The sequence below is a fragment of the Panthera tigris genome, chromosome C2, assembly GCF_018350195.1.
Source record: "Panthera tigris isolate Pti1 chromosome C2, P.tigris_Pti1_mat1.1, whole genome shotgun sequence".
Classification (NCBI taxonomy): Eukaryota; Metazoa; Chordata; class Mammalia; order Carnivora; family Felidae; genus Panthera; species Panthera tigris.
This window is the reverse complement of record NC_056668.1, coordinates 64,636,541-64,659,374: the sequence shown is the minus strand read 5'-3', so window position 1 is coordinate 64,659,374 and position 22,834 is coordinate 64,636,541. Positions and strand designations below refer to the sequence as shown.

Sequence of the window (22,834 nt, the reverse complement as noted above, 5' to 3'; positions counted from 1 at the left end):
AAGGAAATAGTTGACAAAAGGTTTAGGAAAAAGGATGCGGAATTCTTTATGAGAGACTATTACCTACAGTTAAGCAGTATTTCCCTCATGAAGAGCAGGAAACCTGGCCGGTCTGGGGTGGCGAGGACTCACCTGCTTGTGGTAGTAACCAGGCACTCCTAGCTTGCAGGCCTCCAGGTTGAGAGGTTTTTTAAGACTGTCCATCACACAGCACTGACGAGGCCAGGGATAGTCGGCATCATTATTTTCGGTCCGGAAGGCAGACGTATATTTCTGCCAGTCTGATGGACCATTTACACCACAGCAATTGTCCTGTCAGTGGAAGAGAGATACAAAATTCTCTTTCATGGTCCTTGCTAGAGCCATCAATGTAGCAACTGAGATTTTATGGACAAAGAAGATACGGAAAGTATACCATATCTTGCGTTTACTAAAATTCCCCAAACAGGGGCGTCTGGGTGGCTCAGTCGGTTGAGCATCTGACTTCAGCTCAGGTCATGATCTCATGGTCTGTGAGTTCGAACCCCGCGTCGGGCTCTGTGCCAATAGCTCAGAGCCTGGAGCCTGTTTCGGATTCTATGTCTTTCCCTCTCTCTCTGACCCTCCCCCGTTCATGCTCTGTCTCTCTCTGTCTCAAAAAAATAAATAAATGTTAAAAAAAATTAAGAAAAAAAACAAAATAAAAATAAAATAAAATTCCCCAAACAAGAGCTGAGGGTATTAATAACTTACATTTTAGAGGTTGGAAAATACTTCAACATTTGTTACTTTACTAGCTATTGATGAGCTCCATGGCCTTTGATGAGTTCAACTCCCTATGCCTCATTTTCCTTAACTGTAAAACATGGCCTAGTTTCCTTAACACAGCCCATGGTCCTCAGAGTTTCAGTGAGGATTAGTTAATGCACCTAATCTGTTTTGTACAACGCCTGGTCCATAGTAAACCCTTGCTAAATGTTAATTATTATTAATATGAATATCTTGATACAGCAGTGTGAGAGAGCTATAATTAGTCTCACGACATATGAGCAAATCAAAAATCAGAAAATTAAAACTTCTAGTGGTGAAGAAATTAGGAATAATTCTTATTTTACATTTCTATATTTTTAACATTTTCTAAAGTAATTATGTATGACTTTAATAATGGGAAAAAAAATAACCAAAACCTGGTGGCACACAGCTATGTCTCTACATAGGAAATGAAGATCAGTGAACACTTAGCTAATGTCCTCACAATCTGGATAGAGTTGAGGTTAAGGGAGGAAACATACTTCACATCATTTTCCTTCCTTTTTCTAAATTCTGTTCAAATGTTTCAAGGGAGGAACTTAAAACTACAGGCCCCTCTCAACGTTTAGAATAAATACTTCGCAACAAACTTGATGATAAATCAGCTGTCTTTAAAGCATGTCCTATTTTGCTACTGGATTATGGAAAATCTCTCACCAAGGGAAATAAGTATCCTGCATTTTGACCTGAGACTTTTGGGGAAGAATGGTTAAGTTTGAGCCAGGATTATTTTAGACTGGGCTTTTAAAAGTTGGTAAGAAGGTTTTTCAAAATATGTGGGCATTCCCATTTCCATTCAAAGGGCTTAGTTCTTGTTAAAAGAGTGGAAAAAGTACGTGACCTATGGTCAGAAGAGTGATAGAAAGTAAAAAAAGTGGCCAATGAGTTGGAGTTTCTAATGGGGTAAAAAGAATTATTGGAATAGGAATATTCAGATAAATGAAGGAAATGATAGAAGATAGAGGGTAAAGAGACATTAAAGAAGGCACAGAGGCTATATGGGAGTTTGCTGATGACGTACTGTGAGCAGGTAGAGGGGAGGGGAGAGAGGGGGCAGTGTGAGAGTTGGGTCAGATTCGGGTTTATGTAGGGATAAAAGTTTACAAAGGCAGTAGGGGTGATTATGGATATTCTGAAAGACTTGGATTTTTGATGATATTTAAGATAAACTTGCATATAAGGTATGATGGCCAGTTAGAGAAAAGTGGGCATTCAAATCAATTCATACCCCATGGTCCTTAGGAGGACTAGCCCATAGGTACTAAATAAGCAAAATAGGGAATGATTGCCACTTGAGTTCAGTATGGTGTGGAGAAGGAAACTTTTTCTTTTAATGTAGGTGATGCCTGAGTTCTAAGAGGCAGCATGTGCCTCTAGATTTCTTAACAATGTCATTATCCCTAAATGGAAGTTAATCAACATCATGGATTGAGAATAAAATAGAGATCTTGGGGTCCCACTGAGTGATGTGCACACAAGAGGCATAGATGAGAGGAATAAATGAATTTGCCTATGTCCAGTCTCTTTTTGAAGGAAACGGCCTAGAGACTGTGGTCCCCACACTTTGACTTCACTTCCAACCACATCTTCACACCTGGATACTGGAGTCTCCCCAAGACTGCAGGCATTACCTGGAGCATGAGTCTGTCCCAGGTCTTGGTGACTCCATTGTTTTTCCATTGGTCGTCATTGTTTGGAGGGCTATTATTTTGGTACCTCTCCAGCATCTGCTTCAGGAAGAGGTTGGGCGTGAACTATGGTAGGAGGAGGCAACACAAGAAGAAGATTTAGCACACTCATCCCCAAGGAAGCAAAATGATTTGCTCTGCCTGTTGCTGGGGGCACTGAACATTATCTTCTGGAGTAAAACTGCTGGAGTAAAACTGTGCTCAGAGGCACCAAGAAGGGTGGTGTATGTGGGAGGTTGCTTTGCATGTCTGAAGTCCTTATGAGGGGGAATTTAAAGTCTACCATCCTCAAAGAAATCCCAGTGAGACTAGGGCAGGGGGCAGGCATCGTAGGGTGGCTTGAACTGGGAAATGGAGAAAAGGAGAGATGAGGGATGCTGAATTGAGAGGAAGTCTTAGATGCTGTGGATTATTGCCCATCCTGTTGGAGGGCTAGAGGCTACTGCAGTGTGGGGAAGAGCACAACAGTACAAGCTTGGGTCCTGGAGTCGCTCTGCCTGGACTCAGGATTCTTCTCCTTCCCTTACCAGTTGTGTAACCTTGGACGAGTTACTTCACCTTTTTAAGTCTCATTTTTTTTTTTAATCTATAAAATGAGTACAGTGATAATACCTACTTCATAGAGTTCTTATGAGGATTAAGTAGTTATATATTTAAATTTTTTTAATGTTTATTTTTGAGACAGAGAGAGACAGAGTGAGAGCCGGGGAAGGGCAGAGAGAGAGGAAGACACAGAATCCAAAGCAGGCTCCAGGCTCTGAGCTGTCAGCACAGAGCCCGACGCGGGGCTCGAACTCACACACCGTGAGATCATGACCTTGAGGCAAAGTCGGATGCTTAACCGACTGAGCCACCCAGGTGCCCCAAGTAGTTATGTATTTAATATTAATGCACATATTGGAGTGCCTGGTACAGTGTAAGGGCTTAATACGTGTCAGCTCTTATATTGTTATGATGATAACAATGATTCATGTGATCATTTTTGCTCTGTGCTTTTTGTGATTGTACTCACAAAGTCTCGTTGTGTTGCTGCTGTGATACAAGATGCCACTTCAAAGCCATATACGATAAACATCAGAATGAAATACTGGAAGGGAAACAAATTAAAAAAAAGCATTACATGTATCTCCAAAGAGAGAATTAAAAAAAATTGTTATATTCTTTCAGCATATTCATCAAAGTGTAACCATCTAATCAATAATGAAATTATTCAACAAACCTTCATTGATCAGCTGCTTGGAGCAAGTCTGGGTGCTAGGTGCTAGGTGCTAATCAGCTCAATTCTCTCCTTATCCCCAGACAACAAATGGCTATTGAATACAGAGCTTTCTCACTCCAGTATATTCTATATTTCTACTTTAACTGAGAAAAACAAATACAAGAGAATGAACTGGGGTGTGCGTGCCTGTGTGTGTTCAATGGCTGGCAAAAGAGTTTTGGTGGATTGGACACTATATACAGCTTCAAAAATCCCCTCATTAAGATAAATTTTCTTTACTGTTTACTGGAAATTTAGAATTACAAAGGTCAGAAAAAGATGACCGGATCGTGTTTAATATCCATTGTCCCTCTTGACAAGGGTCCTGAGAGGAGCAGGCAGCCTCCAGGTACACAGCTCTTCACCGGCATTCTTCTCTCAACCCCCACCCTTCCAGTTATGGGCCAGGCGAGTGGAACAGACCTTGCTGTGTGGTGTTGCTCTCATGTGTGTGTGTCCACACTCACATGCATGCATGCACGTGTTCACGTGATGCCTCCCCACCATGCAGCCCCTGTTTGTGACTGGAAAATATCTGAACAGCAAGTTGCCTCTGAATCAGGGATGGGAACTATTTGTGAGGGTCTGTCTTTGCTTTCCTCAGCCTTGCACATTCACTGTTGGTCCCCTGCTGCAGTGTCCGTCGGGGAGGGCAAGGAAAACGGTCCTCTCTCCCTGGGCAGGGGCAGCTGGGCAGCTCTCTGAGCAGGACCCTCTGCTGCCCTAATTACTCAGCTTGGATAAAGGCTCTGGCTGGAGCAGGAGCACCTTCAGAGGCCTCAAAACATTCGCTGCCTTGTTCTTTGTCAGAGCTTTGTGTTATGGGTGCCTGGCTGGCTCAGTCCATAGAGCATGTGACTCTTGATCTCGGGGTTGTGAGTTTGAGCCCCACGTTGGGTGTAGAAATTACTTAAAAGTAAAATCTCTGAAAGAAAAAAAAGAGCTTGATGACTCTTCTTGGAGATGCTCAGAAACCCCTTAGAGACACTCCAGACAGGAGGCCCAGGGTTCAGGTGTTTTCTCCGTCAGCCCCTTGGAAGGGGCACTGCTCCTTTTCTCTGCAGGGCACGGTGAACAATGTTTCCTTCTGGCTGTGTCAGGAATACATGGAGGGCCCAAAGTGAGACCAGGATGCAGGTGAAGCTGGTCTCTGAGGACACCTGCCCCTCCTCTCCCTTTCCCTGCATTGTTGTCCCCACCCAAAAAAGTGGGTGCTTTTGCCCTGGAACTTAACTCACACTAAAGGAATCAGAGAATGTAAAAGTTCTGCATTCCCTGGGTGCCAGGACAATGTTTAGATCACAGGAAAAGTAAACCGACAAGCACTTTAAGTTGCTGGGCTTGTTCCATAAAGATGTAACTCAGGTCCTTCAGCATTTGGGTAGGAGAGTAATTTCAGGGTGGGGAGTGGGGGTGGGACCCCATCACAGTGTGAGAAACCATTGACCTGAGCATGGGGGCAGAGAATAGAGGTCTAGACCCAATACCAAAGGTTCTTAACTCAGCTGGTTGCAAATTTGCTTCCATCTACAAAGGGAGGGCATGACTGTCTGTGGCTTGGGGCAAAAGCTTCTCTGTGGGTGCACAGTGTTAGAGCCTCCACAGGCAGATGGCGCTGAAGCCGAATTCTCTAGTGCTGTGCATCAAGGTTTCCTAGGGGCCCTGAAAAGCAGAGTGAATGTATAATGTAGGAAATGCAGGTCATTATACAAAATCATCGGCCTTGGGCTCAAAAATTTCTGAAAAAGCTCATGCTTTCTCTTAAAAATTCATGCATATTTTGTATTTTATATCCTAAAATATCACTGATTAATATTAAAATAATACTTTAAACTACTTGTTGTCAAGAGAAAAACTCTAATCATCAAATTCTCACTCTGTCTCTGCTTTGGCCTATGTAGCTCCTGGCTGAACCCACTGGCTGTAGCTGGTTGGAGAAGCACAGAGCTGGAAAATACTCAACAGGGTCACCATCAGGTTTCTCTCCTTTGGGTTCTCTGTACTGGAATCTTCTGGACTTGAAATAGTGGAGGGCATCTTTGCCCCCAAAATGGTCAAGCTTCGTTGCAGGGAGAGTGTTTCCTCCTTCTCTCCCCTTACCTGTCTCTCTCTGCTCCCACTTAGCCCACTAAAAGCCAAATCACTATGCTCAGGGAAGAAGAAAAGAATCCACCGAAATTGGCCCAGGAGGCAACCGTAGAGTTTTAAGCTCTCACCGCCAGAAGAATTTTCCTGTTGGACTTCATGATGCCTACAATGCCTAGAACGGACAGGCAGAAGAGGCAGATGCCAACAAACATGCCAATCCAGGCTGCCCCATAGATGTCATCATTGTCAGTGGCTTCAAGCAGCGGGTAGAGGCTATGCTGGTCGGATACAAAGAAGATGCACTCTGCAGTCAGGGCGATGCCGCACATCTGGGGGCAGAGGGCATTCTGTCAGGCTGGTAGTGCAACAGCGTTGGAAAAGGGATGCAAAAGTGTGGGGAGGGGTTAGTAAGAGAGTCTAACTCCATCTCTGCATAGGCTCAAAGCAATGAAGTGAGACTCATCGCCAGAAAATCAAACTGCTCCTTCCATCCTATTACTAGGATGTATGCCTCCTCCCACCTGTCACTGTCTTACTGCTATTTGGGGGAAAGACCCAGGCAATTTCAGACCATCTAAAGTCTGTGGGGCATGAACCACTCAAACAACATCTTGTATGAACAGAACCTCCCACCCCTACTCCCACGGTCCTTCGTCCCAATTCCTGGATTATAATATTTAGACTAGTCTTTGTCTGGCACTGAGCATTAGAGCTGGAAGTGACCTTGGTGGTTATCTTTCCCACCCTCTGCATTTTATTGATGAGGGACCTTGTCCTTGAAAGCTGATAACTTGTCCAGAGTCATGGAGTCAGAGGCAGGGCCGGGCCAAGACCCAGAGATCGTGACTCTCAAGCGCTCTGTCAGCACACAGAGCCCACACAGCCTGACCTCTGAGCCACTCTCCCATCCTGGTACTGGCCTCTGTGTGATCAGGACAAGTAAATGCAAACATCTGTCCCCAACAGCCTTAACAGCACTGTTCCATGCAAATCAAATCAAGGCGAAATAGGAAAGAAACACTGAAGTGTGTGTGTGGTGGCAATATTTGCACACTGACCATGGTTGACATGGCTTCTTTTGGATTCTTGTGTTTTAAAGTTGGGAGGGAGGGGTTTGGGAGGGGGCACGGGCTAAATGGGTAGGGGGCATTAAGGAATCTATCCTGAAATCATTGTTGCACTACATTATTAACTAACTTGGATATAAATTTAAAAATTAAAAAAAAACCATTTAAGTTGGGAGGGAAATATCCATTTTTTTTGACATATCACATAGTTACATATGATTATTTATATAATTAAATTCTAGCTAGCCTATTTTAGTAACACATTTCCTAAAATTAGGAAGAAAAAGATAGGAAGCCAGTAAGTATATCATGGTTTTCCTTTAAACTCCCACTTTCGATTAATCCAAAAATTGTGATTACAGAAAGAACAGAATTTCCTGAAAAATACTCATTACTTACACCAACAATCACATTTCCAAAAATCAGCAGGCCCTGGAAGCAACGAGCAGTGGAGTCATCTTTGGCCATCTTCAGGATTTCCCCCAAGCTGAGGACACGAGAACATTCCAGCTGAGTAGGACCAGGTGGCAAATGTTGCTGCAGGTTTCATAACATGACTCCATCACACTATCACCTGCATCACCTTCTCGTGTTCCAAAGCATCCAAACTGAAGTCAGGCAATCATTTAGCAAGGGAGGGGAATTTGATTACTAAGCTCAGGAATCATTGCATTTTTTTTTTTTTACTGTAATTTTATAAAGAAGAAAAAAAAAAGTAAAGCCTGCCAGAGTCTGATCAGTAACTTTCAGTTGTTCTTTAAGGTGGAGAATATACAGACTGTGCACTTCTGAGTGATGCACTGAGGTCCTGCACGTTAACAAGGGCAGACATGGGGTGCTGAGGACTGGGCAGGGCTGAAGCACCCCCAGGTGCCCCAGCGTGGCTCTTCCTATCCTTGGTCATGGCAAACTGAAACCCCAAAGGAAAACTCATGGCCAAAGTTGGCAGCTGGTGCCCATATGGGCTACAGGCAGCTGTTAAAAATAATTACTATCAGAATATTTTGTTACCTTCAAAAATAGTTGGCAATTTAAAAAATTCCCTGGGGGCACCTAGGGGGCTCAGTTGGTTAAGCGGCTGACTCGATCTAGGCTCAGGTCATGATCTCACTGTTTGTGATTTTGAACCCTGCATTGGGCTCTGCACTGATAGTGGGAGGAACCTGCTTGGGATTCTCTCTCTCCCTCTCCTCCTCCCCTGCTCATGTGCTCTCTCTCTCTCTCTCTCTCTCAAAATAAAGAAACAAACATTTTTAAAAAATCTTTAAAAAATAATGAAAAGTTCCCTGTTGCACGAGGAGTGGGAGAAGAGGGGCTGACATATAGTTCCTGCCATGTGTCACTCTACTAGGTACTTCACATGCACACATCTAATTCTCATAGCCCAATTAGGTAGAAAAGAAAAAAGGTGAGGAGGCTCATTTTGCAGATGAGGAAACTAAAGCTTTAATTTAGGTAATTACGTTCCCTGGGGTCATGCAATGGAAAAGGTAGGCTGGAGACCTTGGTCTGTGTGACTCTGGAGCCCAAGTGCATCCCCTCAACCCACACTGGCTCCTAGAAATTATTTACAAGATTTAGTGCTTTGAATGGCACTAAAAAGAAGTGGGCCTCTCCCTCCCTCAGGATTCTCTGGAAGGAACATGAGGGTAAGTGTTTGGGTCAATTACTTTAGCTTTTGTACTTAAAATACCTCCAGAAAAGCCGTCCAGATCTCTTATTGTGTTGTTAATTAAATTAATCACTTCCTGTATTCATGCTTTAAACCAAAATGTATTAAATGATATGACTTGAGTTTTGAGGTATAAAAGATATATTAGGAAGATTGCTGTTTTCCAGGATTTTGTGCTCTCGTCGGGAAGCTAAGACAGGTTCCTAAATAATTTTATTACATCTAGGAAGACCCTAAGTGCTATGGGAGTTCCGAGTAGGGAAGACATAAGCCTTGCAGGTATGTGTGGTTTTGATAAGTAGACTAGAGATATAGGGTGTGGTGTGGGAGGAAGTGGGGTGTGCAGCTGACATTCCAGGGAAAGGAAATGTCAGGGACCAGAGACCTAGAAGAGCAAGGTGGCGGTGAGGTGGCAAGTGAGTCAGTTTGGCTGAAGTCCCAGTTGGTACAGGGGATCAGTGGGAGGCAAGTCTTCTCAGACTTTGCTAAGATTTGACTTCCTTTGTTACTACTCTCTAATGTAAGTGTTAACAGCCTTCCGAAGAATCTTAGCTTCTCCATTTTTCCCTTCCTTGTTCACCTGGGTAGCTGTGGGAATTGAAAGGAATTAAAATTCATGAGTGTTTCTGGCCCAGAGCTGGGTGCATAGTGGGTACTCTATCAATGTTTGCTGAGTGAATAGAACCGGGCCATTGTTACAAGATCTTTATGAGTAGTTTCTGCTTAGAAATGGCATTCATTCTTTCCCGCAATTGTTCCAGTAATTGTTAAACATTAGACTGAGTGGAGCCCGAGTGCCCTGAAGGAGTTAATACACAGTCTGCCAAGGGAGATCTTTACTCATGTAACCAGACCAGTCACATTGTAAAGTTCATTACTGGTATGCACAGACATTGCTCCTGACAAGTTAAGTTACCATCTAGAGACATGAATAAATAGACAGTGGAAGGCAGAAGTTCAAACAACACAAGTATAGAGAGTAAAGGGCAAAAGTCTGGAGGCCAAGTGCAGCACCATTTCAACCAGTACAGATTATGCACCCATTTGCTGGGTAGCAGCAGCCTGTTTGTGTTGACTAGCTGGTTAGCAGCAATTCGTTCTTTCAAGGAATGTAAAGTGTGATGACAGCAACATGGGTTCAAAGCAAAAATGACTGTATGCAGTCAAATAAAGGGGGAAATAGGACTATGGATAAAAGGAAGAGAGTATGAGGCTACTGAAGAGGGACTTTATTGGTCCTTTATTGCAGAAAGGAACTGAAGATACTCCGAACAAGGGATTTGGCCCGGTGACTCATGAAGCCCCATAACGAACTTTTCCAAAGAGGAACCTGCCACGCCGAGTTTTATAAAGGAGGAAGGGACAAATGAATAAAGGAGAATTGTCCATCAGAGTCAGGGTGGAAACGTGCAGACAAGAGTGGGAGAAGACAAAGAGTGGGCAGATGAGGGGTTAGTATGAGCAAAAAGAAGAATTAACAGAAGAAACCTAGACAGGCATATGGAAGGAAATGCCAGAGAGGCAGCCTGACTGTATTTATGGAAGGCAGAGATATAGTGATGGTAAAACATTCTGAAGTTGCTGACCACTAGATTTTTCTCCTTTTCCCCTGTGAATTCTCTTCTTCAGGCCTCTGGGATCAGTGACACATAATAACTTAGAAAGTCACTCTCATCTTCCAAAATAACAAAATGATGATGAAAGCTGCCATTTAATGAGCACTTACAATGTTCTTAGCACATGTTAGGTACTTTATGTGCATTTTCTCTCAACAGATCCAAGAGATGGGTATTTTTTTTAAGTTTGTTTTATTATTTACTTATTTTTGAGAGAGATAGAGCAGGAGTGTGGGAGGAGCAGAGAGAGAGAGGGAGAGAGAGAATCCCAAGCAGGTTCCATGCTTGGCTCAGAGCCTGATGCAGAGCTTGATCTCACGATTGTGAGATTATGACCTGAGCCAATACCAAGATTCTGATGCTTAACTGACTGAGACACCCAGGTACACCACGAGATGGGTATTTTTTTTTTTTTTTTTTTTTTTTACTAAAGTCTGAACTAGTTTCTTATGGCTGCTGTAACAAGTTACCGCAAACTTCCTGGCTTAAAACAACACAAATGTAACATCTGATGTGGAGGTCAGAAGTATGAAAATGAGGGGCACTTGGGTGGTCAGTGGGTTGAGCCATCAACTCTTGGTTTCGGCTCAGGTCATGATCTCCCAGTTTATGGGTTTAGGGCTCTCCCACCCACCCCCCAGTGGAGCTCTGTGCTGAGCATGGAGCCTACTTGGGATATTCTCCCTCTCTCAAAAATAAAATAAATAAACTTAAAAAAAAAGTGTGAAATAAGTCTCACTGGGTTACAATCAAGGTGTCAGTAGAGCTGCCTTCCTGGAGGATCCAGGGGAGAATCTGTTTTCTTGTCATTTTGCAGATGAAGAAAGGGAGGCTTGAGAGATTACTTACTTTGCCCAACACCACATTGCTAGAAAATGCAAAAGCTCAGATTCAAACCCAGGTCTGCTTGGTTTCGAATCATCTACATAACACTGTGCAGTTTATAAAGTCCTGTCACATAGATAGTACTTTCAGAATAAAAAGCAATGCCTGGCTCGCTTCCTTGGCAACCCTCAAGCAGAGAGAACAGGTCCATCTTCCTGCTCAGATGAGCCTGTCTTTGCAAAGGTCAGAATCAGTCTTCACTCACTTTTCTAGGTTCTTGTCTCCTTAGCTCCTCGACGTTGCACTAATATTTGTACATTTTCCCCAAACCCAGCGCTGCACCCACATGTTTTTCCAGAGATTTTGTTGAGATGTATCCCAAACCTGCAGTTCTCTCACCCACCCCTTGGGACCAAAATTCTTGGAAGGAAAAGGTGCAAATGTGCAGGTTAATATGACAGTCAATATTTCATAGCCTCTCCTTGGTCATTTGTATTTTAGACTAGGTTGGTGTCTCGAAGATCTAAAACATTGTTGTATCCATCAAATAGCTGCAAATGTCAAGAGAGATGGCAATTAGGGAACCGAGTGGATGCTTCTGGTGGCTCATGGTGTAGCCTAGTGGCTGTGGTCTAGCTGTGAGCACACTGGACTTGGTGTCAGAATGCTGAAGTTCCAACCCCCAGTCTTGCCCATCCTTACTGTGTATCCCTGGGCAATGCCACTCAGTGTCTACTTCCTCATTTATAAGATGGGTAAAACACAATGTGTTTGATGGGGTTGTTGTGATCACTGACATAAAAGATGCAGAAGTGGTTGGCAAATACTAAGTCTGTTTACAAACATAAGAAATTATGATTAATAACCAGGGGCATATTTAGGAAGGGCAGGATATTGGGCTATGGCCTTGCTCTGTGGACCAGTGGCACTGTAACACCTGGAGCCTAGCCCGGAGGTTTCAAGGTGACTAGTCCCACAGCCAAGGTCTTCCAGGTTGAGGTGAAGCAGCCCCTTCTTCCTTCCCTCTGTCCCCTGCCTAGGGCCCAGCCAGCCGTAAGGACCTATAGTCCTTACCCATGTGTGTTTTTTATTTTTCATGGAAGGATGCATGGGGGGAAATAATCTCTTTGGGACAAGAAACAAGTTTCCCAGTTGTGCTTGGGTGTGGCCAGAGTCAGGTACCAAGCAGCACGTCCACGTGGGAGGGACCCTCTCTGCATTCCATCAGCATTCCTGAACAGTTAACACCGGACACTGGGTTACATTGCCCGGGCTTTGGTTAGCTCCAGGGCCTCTGCTCCAGACCGAGGCGGCACAGAGCTGACACTCAAGATTCTCCTCTGCCCAGGCTGCGTTTTTCCTGATATAGAATTTACTTAGGGAGGACTCTGTTCTGCTCCCCTTGTGTATTCTTTCCTCCTGTTATCAATGTACAAATGGTTTCCTGCACTTTATTGTAAGAGTCTCCAAAGCAGGAGAAGGCACTGGGACCCTGTTTCATTTGTCTTTCTAGGTCCAAGGTGGTGCAGTACTTGACACATAGTAGGCACTCAATAAATTATTTTGATAGACAAAAGGCAGACAAAGTAAAATTTAGAAATGTATGTATTTGAATGAATGAATGAATGAATGGACAGATAAATAAATATATGAGTGAATTGTTTGCATAGACCTCTATTGCACAGTAGGTTAGAGAGTACAATGAAGTGGGGAGAACATGGGCTTTGACTCTGCTACTTAGCATTGTGAGCTTGGGCAGTTTCTTTTTTATTGTTTCCTTTTCTTTTCTTATCTTTCCTTTTCTTTTCTTAAGTTTATTTATTTTGAGAGAGAGCATGAGAGAGAGCACAAGCAGGGGAGGAACAGAGAAAGAGGGAGAGGGAGAGAATCCCAAGCACCATTAGTGCAGAGCCAAACACAGGGCTGAAACTCACGAGCTGTGAGATCATGACCCGAACGGAAATTAAGAGTCAAATGGTTAACCCTTTGAGCCACCCAGGCACCCCAGCTTGGGCAGCTTCTTAATCTTGTTGAGCTTCATCTCTAAATGGGTATCGTAATAACTCACTCAAAGGGTTTGTGTGAAAATTCAGTGAGAATATATGTGAAATCTAACACAATATTAGTTATTCAACCAGTACTAATCTTCTCCTCACTTTTGCCTCAGTTTCTTGAAACAGGTAGACCACGCTAACAGACTTGAATGGTGAAAGTACCTAAAACTAGCGATTCCATTGTGTTTTAAAACACAGAGCCACATTCCCTTTCCAAGAAAATAAGATCTTAATATGGAATGCTAATGTATACAACCAGATCAAAATCTGGCTGAAACAAGAGTGGAGAGCTTCTCCTCATCAGCTCGGAATTTCCAAGCCACATGGCAAGCCCCAGTGTGGCTGCAAACCACTCTTCTAGAACTATCAGAAAAGAAAGATGTAGGAAAAGTACCGAGCTGGAAGGCAGCTACCCAGGAAACTAGGAGACACTCAACAGTGAAGTTGGGAAACCCGGTTGAAATGACTCCATGACATTACACAGTCTCTGTGTCAAAGAGACTGCGCTGAGTGGAAAACTTCTAGGAAAGGTTCTTGGAAAACAGGGGACTTCCATAATTGACAGCTGGAGGAGTGTCCCGGAAGGGGTTCCTAGCACACTTGGAGGAAAGGCAACATGATTTCTATGAAAGGAAACAATCAAGCCTGGCTAATCTTTCAGAGTTCTTTAAAGGCTCTGAATGCCTGTGCACAGGGACAGACTTATGAACTTATTTAAGTTAAAAAAAAAAAAAAAAAGAAAGAAAAACCTTGACAAATTTTCACACCAATGGCTACTAAAAAAAAAAAAAAAAAGAATTTTTTGCCCTTTCCAAAAAGGACAGGCATGGAGAAAGAACAAAAAGGTGAGACAGATAGGCACCTCTCTACATAAAGAACATAAACTGTGGTGTTCTCTAGGGCCTGGTGGTAGATGTGTCTCAAGTTAATAACTTCTTGAGTTTTGTTTCTGCCTGCCTGATGAAGAAGCATTGTGATAAATGCCCTGTAATGGTTAGTTTTATGTGTCAACCTGATTAGGATATGGTGCCCAGTTGTAGGGTCAAATACCAGTCTATATACTGCTGTGAAGATGTTTTTACAGACATGATTAACATGTAAATCAATAGACTTTGAGTAAAACAGATTATTCTCCACAACATGGGTGGGCCTCTTCCCATCAGTTGAGGTCCTTAAGGGCAAAGACAGGTTTCCTGAGGAAGAAGGAATTCTGCCTCAAAATTGTCTGCAGATTTCAGACTCAAGACTGCAACATCAACTTCTTTCCTGAATTTTCGGCTGCTCTACAGATTTCAGGCTTGCTAGCCCCTACAACCCCATAAGCCATTTCCTTAAAACAAATATCTCTTTATGTGGCTGAAGACGTAGAGGCTTTGTAGTCAGGTCTCTCATTGTGCAAATGAGGAAACCAAGGCTCCCGGAGGGGAAGTGACTTGTTCAAGATCATGCATGTGTTGTTTGCAGAGTCAAGATTCAAGTCCAGATCTTCTGACTCTTAATAGCCTTTTATTGAGCTTGTCACTAATCATTCTTCTTTCTCAGGTAGGTAGACACCACCTCCCTTTATGTTTCTTTTTTTTTCTTTTCTTTCTTTCTTTCTTTCTTTCTTTCTTTCTTTCTTTCTTTCTTTCTTTTTGAGAGAGAGAGAGAGAGCACAAGCAGGGGAGGGGCAGAGAGAGAGGGAGACACAGAATCTGAAGCAGGCTCCAGGCTCTGAGCTGTCAGCACAGAGCCCAATGCAGGGCTGGAACCCACGAACCGTGAGATCATGACCTGAGCTGAAGTCTGGCTCTTAACAGATTGAGCCACCCAGGTGCCCCTCCCTTTATGTTTCTTTAAAGTTGAGAGAAACCTCCAATTCCCTGCCCTTGAACCCGCTCTTTTCCCTTAAAGGTTAAGCCATAAAGGGAGGCACATAAACAAAGCTAGCAGGGAGAGAGCCTTCTACCATTGCCCTCCATTCAAACTCTTCTCACTAATTACCCTAATTTCCGAAATCCCACAAGAGAGTCACTCCTTTGTTCCTGATTAGAATGCACATCCATGTAAAAGAGACACAGTGAGGCTCATGAGGCTTCAATGTCAATGCCTCATTGTGAATGATTTTATCAGATCTCTCCTGTACATTTTCAAACAGAGGGGGAAGACACATGAGAGAGAGAGAGACCCAAGGAGAGTAAAGCCTCCGTGGGCTAACGTAACTCATGATCTGGGGGCTTGGATCCATCTTCTGTGGATAGAGACCAGGTCCTGAAAATATGATGTGTCTTCCCCTCCTACCTATCATTTCAGCCCCCAGTATGTGTGTATCAGCTATGTCAATTATGGGGTCTATAGAAACTTTCTTGTGTTATTCCAAAGCAGATCTTCCCTCATAGATAGGTATTAGGTTTGTTTTTAAACCTAGCAGGGATAAAAAATAAGCAAATGGGGTGAGCTGAGTTTTAAAAAGTGGGATTGGTAGAGGGCAGAGAGCCAAGTAGTGACTATTTAATTTTTTAAATTATTTTTTTAAATATTTATTTCTGAGAGAGAGAGGGAGAGAGAGACAGAGCACGAGCAGGGTAGGGCAGAGATAGAGGCAGACACAGAATCCGAAGTAGGCTCCAGGCTCTGAGCTGTCCTCACAGAGCCCAACGCGGGGCTCAAACTCATGAACCGTGAGGTCATGACCTGAGCCGAAGTTGGACATTTAACTGACTGAGCCACCCACGCGCCCCTATTTAAACATTTAAAAAAAATATTTATTTAGTTTTGAGACAGAGAGAGAGAGAGACAGCACGAGTCGGGGAGGGGCAGAGAGGGAGACACAGAATCTGAAGCAGGTTCCAGGCTCTGAGCTGTCAGCACAGAGCCCAACATGGGGCTCAAACTCACAGACTGCAAGATCATGACCTGAGCCCAAGTCATATGCTTAAGCAACTGAGCGACCCAGGTCTCCTGTGACTGTCCACTTTAGAAATAATATCACCCCTGACTGAAAGTATGCAGCTCACCTCGAAGTGTTTTCCACGTTCAAGAATAGCCTCTGTGAGCCCCACCCTGTGGAAAACTGCCCAGTGGCCTGGCACCATGATGATTTACGCAAATTGCTCAACATCCCAGGAGCTCCTTTGCTCTGGAGAAGTGCAAACATTTTAAAAGGCTGGAGTTTTCTTTTTTTTTTCTTGTTGTCCTCATTCAGTTTGTTTTCTTATAAAAATTACTCATATCCATAGTGTTGATGTTTCCAGACACATTGAATAGGTCTAAAAACTATTGCTCACTAAATAAACCATTTTCAAAGTAAAAGAAATAAGACTCTCCCACCAAGCATGAGATCATTTCTTCAAGTTCATTACCTCTTTTCCTCACCCAAGTTTGTTGGACCAGAAAACACGCAAACCACACCTCAAACTCTAGCTCATGCTAGGGAAATTTGGATTAACAAAAGAAAAAAAAAAAAAAAACCAAACAGAGAAATAGGAGAGGAAGAAATAAGAAACACACTGTGCTGTTACCTTAGCCCTGACCTTGAAACCCAGAACAAGAGTAGACAGTTTTATGACTTACAGGGGAGAATAAAGGTGGGTGTGGGGATTTTAGATCAGGACAATTGCTAGTCTGCTTAAATTTAGGGTAGGATGAGTCTCTGGCAATGATGAAAAGCGGTGCTTGTGCCAATGGCTCTGACACCCATGGCTCGCAGCATCGATTGGTTTTTCTTGCTTTAAAGCTCTAAACCTGCTCTACTATGGCAACTAGTAGTTGGATGTAGCTATTTTCATTTAAATTCATTCAATTAAATAAAAATGAAAAGTTCAATTATTTGGTTGCACTAGCCACATTTTAAGTGTTCAATAGCCACATGTAGTTAGTGGCTATTGTATACAACATTTCCATCATCACAGAGGATTCTATTGGACAGCACCTCTCTAGACTCCTGATGCTTGCCGTGGTGACTTCAGAGCCCTTGACCCACCTGAACTCAGGAATAGGATAGAAACAATGGCTCAGGCATTCTCAGCCACGTGAGGACCTCAGGTGTGGGTAATGCCAGCCGGATGCCCAGCCCCAAGGCAGGAATGCTATGGAGACTCCTTGGGGGAGGTGAGGTTAGGGCAACTCTTCATGAATTTGGTCTTTGCCCCAGTTAGGGAACATCAGGGGTGTGTGCAGCCTGCATGGGCTGATCAGTGTTTGTTCTGGGTGAGATGTAGGCAGGAGAGGTCAAAAAGAAGTTCTGGGATTTCATTTGTTTTTCTTGACTAAATGGTGTATAAATTCCCCTAGGGATTTACAAGTCTATGATTCTTTCCAGGTAGTTTAAAAACAAAAAAATGGGTGAGTTGGTTTTTAAGCCTATTGTAGCAGAAAGCAAAATAAGAAAATTTTCTTCTCATCAAGAAGGGCTAATCAAAAGGAAAGCCATTTCCTTACAAGGTTTGAAAACTATATAAATATATATAAAACATATATATATATATATGTGTATATATATATATATATAATCTAAGTTCTTTCTTCTTGTGCTTAAGCAACTCTATTCAGGTAAGAAACAATCAACATTATCTTTAATTTTAAAAAGACATTAAAGGGCGCCTGGGTGGCTCAGTCGGTTGAGCAACCGACTTTGGCTCAGGTCATGATGATCTCACGGTTTGTGAGTTCGAGCCCCGTGTCGGGCTCTGTGCTGACAGCTCAGAGCCTGGAGCCTGCTTCGGATTCTGTGTCTCCCTCTCTCTCTGCCCCTCCCCCACTCATGCTCTGTCTCTGTCTCAGAAATAAATAAACATTTTTTAAAAAATAAAAAAATAGAAAGACATTAAAATTAATGATATTCAAAATGTATTAAAAGTCTTTGAAGCTACTTGTAAGTGGGGTTTTAAACCCCACTTATATTATATAAACTATAATTTTATATATTAATATATAAAATAATATTAACATTATTTGAAACTTAATTCATTTTATGTGTAGAAATGTTGTTAGAATGAAAAATATAGTTAGGACCTGTGGATCCTGTAGATCAACTAATTGGTGAAGAGTAAAAATAAATTATGTAAAAGCAACATTGTGTAGATAGAGCTAATTTGTTGACTTATTTCAATGGACACATTTATTAAACAGAACTGTCTGCAGGGAAGAAACATGAGTAAATAGCCCCACAAATCCCATTATGAGTAGGCAGGACCAAATGATTTCTGATGAGACAACCAGGGAACTTTCTCTCTACTACATTATTAAGAAAGAACATGATCCGTTTCCTTAAATTTTATTTTTGCTTCTCAGACTTCACAAGGAAATTGGGGTCCACAAACTGGGGTCTGTCTGAAATTTTAATCAGGAGATACAGGTTTTCCCAGGATTCTTGGATTTTTCTTGGTCTTTCTATTCGGCAAATTGAGGTTGAGATCAGGATGGGTGAATAATACTCCCAGAAGAATTTTAATCTCCTTTCTGAGAACTGGACAATATCAAATGGTTTAAGAAAGCAATTTGTACCATTTAAAGTAAAAGAGAACAAAATCGCTACAATATTCTATAACAAAAAATGACAGATCTATTCATGAGGACATTATCTTCTCCTCTGCTCTCTTTCGGACCCCAGCTCACCTCCCAGGAAAGCAACCCAACCGTTGAGGGTGCAGTTGGCTTCCCTGCACAGTGAGATCAGTCTACTCACCAAAGTGCCCACTGCTCCTCCTTCCTCCTCCTTGTCTTTCTTGTGCTGAGCCGGCCCACTCTGCAGGCTGCTCCAGCCTGAGGTGCTTTTCTACCCAGCACCAATTCTGTGAACCTCCACTAGGGAAGGGTGGTCTGTGATTGGGAGGAAGCATCTCACATGGGCTGGGCCTGATGCTGCCCGAGCTTGCCTCGCTGAGGCCGGAAGTAACAGGAAGTTTTCAGGCAGTAGATTTCTGCTACTTTTGGAATGTGTGATTCTGACAAATGGAAGCACCTTGACAGGGCTCAGCTCAGCTCTCCTTTGGATTTCTCCTGGGTCTGGGCTTTCCTGGAACACACACTACTCAGGGCTTTTGTTTTTGTTTTGATTTGGTCTGGTTTTACTATTTGATCCTTAATTGTGCTTTTGTGCCTTTAAAGGCCCATCTATTTTTCCTGACTGCTCATGGTCATGCTGGTACATGTAGATCTGTCCAGGGTCATGGCTAGTTTCAGTTTCTATAACTTGCATATGCTACATTTATGGGGAGAGTGATACACTGTAGGTGGTCCAAAGGCTAATAAGGGGCAAGAGATCTGGAAACAAACAAGACTAGAGAAATTCAGGCATAGAGAGAGAGGGCTCAAGGAATTATCTGATGATATCCAATTCCTCCCTCCCCTCCCCTCCCCTCCCCTTCCCTTCCCTTCCCTTCCCTTCCATTCCCTTCCCTTCCCTTCCCTTCCCTCCCCTTCTGTTCCTCTGGAGCCACCATGTGTCATACACAGCAGCAATAATTCTTTGAATGTCTGCTAACATATCATGGTATGTGTGTACAGTAATTTATTTAGCCTGTAGTTGGGGATGGGTGATGGCAGTAATATTAGAATTTATTGAGTGCTTTAAGCAATAGACTCAGGAGTTCTCATGGGTCCGGATCACCTCTATAACAGGTTAGGTTCTTCAGGGAGCAGACTCTGGTACAAGTTTAGTGTGCAGTATATTTCTTAGGGAATGCCCTTGAGATTAACAACCTTGGGAGGGAAGAAATAGGATTGGGTAGAGAGAGAAGACAAGTTGCCATGCAGGTGGGACAGCCTCAGGCAACCCCCTCTCCCTAGACTGGAAGCTCCAGAAGAGAATGGCTTGTCACAGTTGTTCTGCATTGGGCCCCTCTGTGACCAGTCCTTAGATGTAGGTTGCTCTGGGAAAGCAGCTTTCAGTAGCTGAGGCGATCGATCCCTGAAGGGAGCGGAGAGTGGAGGTTGGGGGTGCCAGTACTCCCAGCAGCCATGCAGCACACTCCCCCTTGTTGAGGGGGCCTGCACAGGGCATCTGTGTGTCCATCACATGCCTTAATCCTCCTCAGCCCTCCAGGGCCTGTTTAGACACAGCATGATAACTCACACAATGGAATTCTATGAAATTGCGAAAAAATGATGCCGTAGAAAAAAATTGTAATGATGTGGAAATATGTTCACTTATTTATTCAACAAATATTTACTGAGAACTTTTGTTCTCAGTAAATACGTGAGAAGATGTGCCAGGCACTCTTCTGAGTGCTAAAAGTGAAAAAACAGGATATATATATATATATATACATATATATATATATATACACATATATATGTATATATATGTATATATATATATACATACATATATATATGTGTATATATATATATATATATGAATTGGTATGTATATACATGACGAATGTAAAATAAATATCATCAGGGTTATATCTGGATGATGTGATATGGATGGCTTTTATTTTCTTCTTTTTATGTCGACAGTTCCTCTGTCTGCAAAGGATCTCTATTACAATTATAGAAAGAAAAGCATGTAAATTATTAAAAACATGCTCTTTTGGAAATCTTTGTGATAAAGCAGCAAGGAAGCAAATAAGGACATATGTTTCCATTCATATCCTAGGCATTTTAGGTTCTGTTACTAAGATTATGTGGGGAGAAAATAAACATGAATCCGTTTTCAAAATATACAATGTGAACCCAAAAGCCCATAACAAGAAAGAAAAGACCAGCTAGGAAAAAGATGAATTTTCCAACAATAATTGCAACTCCTCCATCCTTCATACATGTCCAGAATCTGGAAATAAAGAAGAGTGTGCGTGCCCCTCTCTGCCTGGCCATCCCACTGTACCATCACCCTATGCTTTCCTTCTCTGTGGTTGTGCCAAGGCAAGTTAACAAACCTGGTGACTAATGCAATGTCTCACCGAGCTACAGGCTGTCGGTGCTATCCACTCCCTCAAACTTTCCAACCCTCATGGGTCTTCTCTCTTTCATCTTTGGGACAAGGGAGCACTGGAATGTTTCTCTTCATAATCAGTGCAGTCCCTAAATGGACCCCTCACTTCCAATCCACTTTGTTATGGGGGAGGGAGGGAGCTGCAGTGTAAACTGGATGGGAAAGCAACTGGCCCATCCTGGAAGTTCTGAGCTCGGAATGTGAGTTACTTAATGGCTTTTTCCCTACTCACCAGTTTCTTTCTTCTTTTTTTTTTTTTTTAAAGTTTATTTATTTATTTTGAAAGAGTGAGAGAGAGAGAACTCTGAAGGGGCAGAGAGAGAGAGAGAAAGAGAGAAAGAGAGAGATTGCTAAGCAGGCTCTGCACCATCAGCACAGAGCCCGATGCGGGGCTCAAACTCACAAACTGTAAGATCATGACCTGAGCCGAAATCAAGAGTTGGTGGCTTAACCGACTGAGCCACCCAGGCACCCTCTACTCACCAGTTTCAGGAAAAAAGAATTCTCAAACCATGATTTGTCTGCCATATTTTCAATTCTTATAAAAGTCCCAGGCACTGTAAAATTTACCTTTGACAGTGACCCTGTGAAGTATATACTATTATGGCCCCCTATTTAATAGATGAGGGAAGCAGGGGTTGAGGAGGTTAACTTCCCCATAGTTCCAGAGCTATTTAGGAGTGAAGACTCCCATCAGTCTGTTCTCACTGCCTACACTCTTAACTACTATACTGTACTATTTGAGTGTACTTAGACAATTGGTGTAACTTTGAAAATAATATCAAAATCTTAATGTGATTTTTTTTTGCTAACTAGTTAACGAGGTGAATAGAGAGTAGAATATCGTTCATGGCATATATAAAAAGCCATTGTCTGCAAAACTGGCTCGCAAGTAAGTCTCCCAGAGCACCTAAGCTCCTGGTGGAGTAGAGCAGGTCACTAATCAGAGCTCAGCTTCTGTATTAGAAATAACTGAGCCAAACCTGCAGACTGAAGTGCCCAGGTTCGCCAATTCACCAGTGCCTCTGAAAACTGCTTTTTTTCTGGCAGGTGTTGACTCTCTATGCTAATTTTACTGAAAAGTATAGATTCAGGCTTTTTGGCCTTTAATGTGTCCTCTCTGTTACTCAGTTGTCCTCTTGCTCAACATTAAGGACATTCTCATATTCTTGGCTCCTGTAGATGATAAATGCTTAATTCAGTTCACATTTTAGAATATGGCTACCAAAAAACAACTTCTTAAGTCAATGTAGTCCTCTCCCAGGAAAGGGACGTGCCATTATGTGGACTCTTATAATTGGAGGGGACTTTAGGCCATTTCAATAACCAGGCATGGTTATTATATGGAATTGTTACATGGAATAACCATATTCCAATAAAATAACCAGTTAGCCCAACTTTTCACCCAATGAAAGTCTCTATAATATTTCTGATATCCAGTATTAAGGGGCAAGTCTATGAAACTTGTGTTTACTGCAGAGATATTGTTGAGGATGCCATACACAATCATCCACGTTGGGTCTGAGAGGTCCCAAGGCAAAACATTCCCTTTGCTCTCAGTATCTGGAATGATGATATTTTTTCCTAATCAACTGGTTTGTTTTAAACTGTTAAACACTGTAAATCTTTAGTCAAATTCTATCTTGCCTCCATTCTTCCACTGAAACTGCTTGTCAAGTTACAAACAACCTCTGTTTTGCCAAATCCTGTAGACACTTCTTTGTCTTCATTTCATTTGGTCACTCAGCACAATTGATACAGCTGACGAGTCCATTCTCCTCTTCTGGTTTCCATACTACTTTATTCCAATATTCTTGTCATGTTTCCCCTAGTTCTCTGGTTGTTCCTTCTCAGTCCTG

At 42.6% G+C, this 22,834-nt stretch overlaps 2 protein-coding genes across 3 annotated transcripts in view; both read right to left on the bottom strand.

Annotated features, from left to right (window-relative positions):
- The window catches only part of UPK1B (uroplakin 1B), a 29,641-nt gene extending 10,844 nt beyond the window's left edge, over positions 1–18,797 (bottom strand). For both annotated transcript variants that reach the window (XM_042999163.1, XM_007098367.3), the window contains exons 1-6: positions 18,723–18,797; positions 7,290–7,377; positions 5,952–6,152; positions 3,490–3,564; positions 2,421–2,543; positions 133–312 (exon numbers count right to left, since the gene is read on the bottom strand). In XM_042999163.1, coding sequence (XP_042855097.1) covers positions 133–312; positions 2,421–2,543; positions 3,490–3,564; positions 5,952–6,152; positions 7,290–7,358 — 648 coding nt within the window. In that variant the 5' untranslated portion in view covers positions 7,359–7,377; positions 18,723–18,797. The remainder of the gene's footprint in view (positions 1–132; positions 313–2,420; positions 2,544–3,489; positions 3,565–5,951; positions 6,153–7,289; positions 7,378–18,722) is intronic.
- The window catches only part of TEX55 (testis expressed 55), a 32,042-nt gene continuing 27,517 nt past the window's right edge, over positions 18,310–22,834 (bottom strand). Inside the window, exon 5 of the mRNA XM_042999151.1 lies at positions 18,310–18,503. Within this exon, the coding sequence (XP_042855085.1) occupies positions 18,312–18,503 (192 nt within the window). The 3' untranslated portion in view covers positions 18,310–18,311. The remainder of the gene's footprint in view (positions 18,504–22,834) is intronic.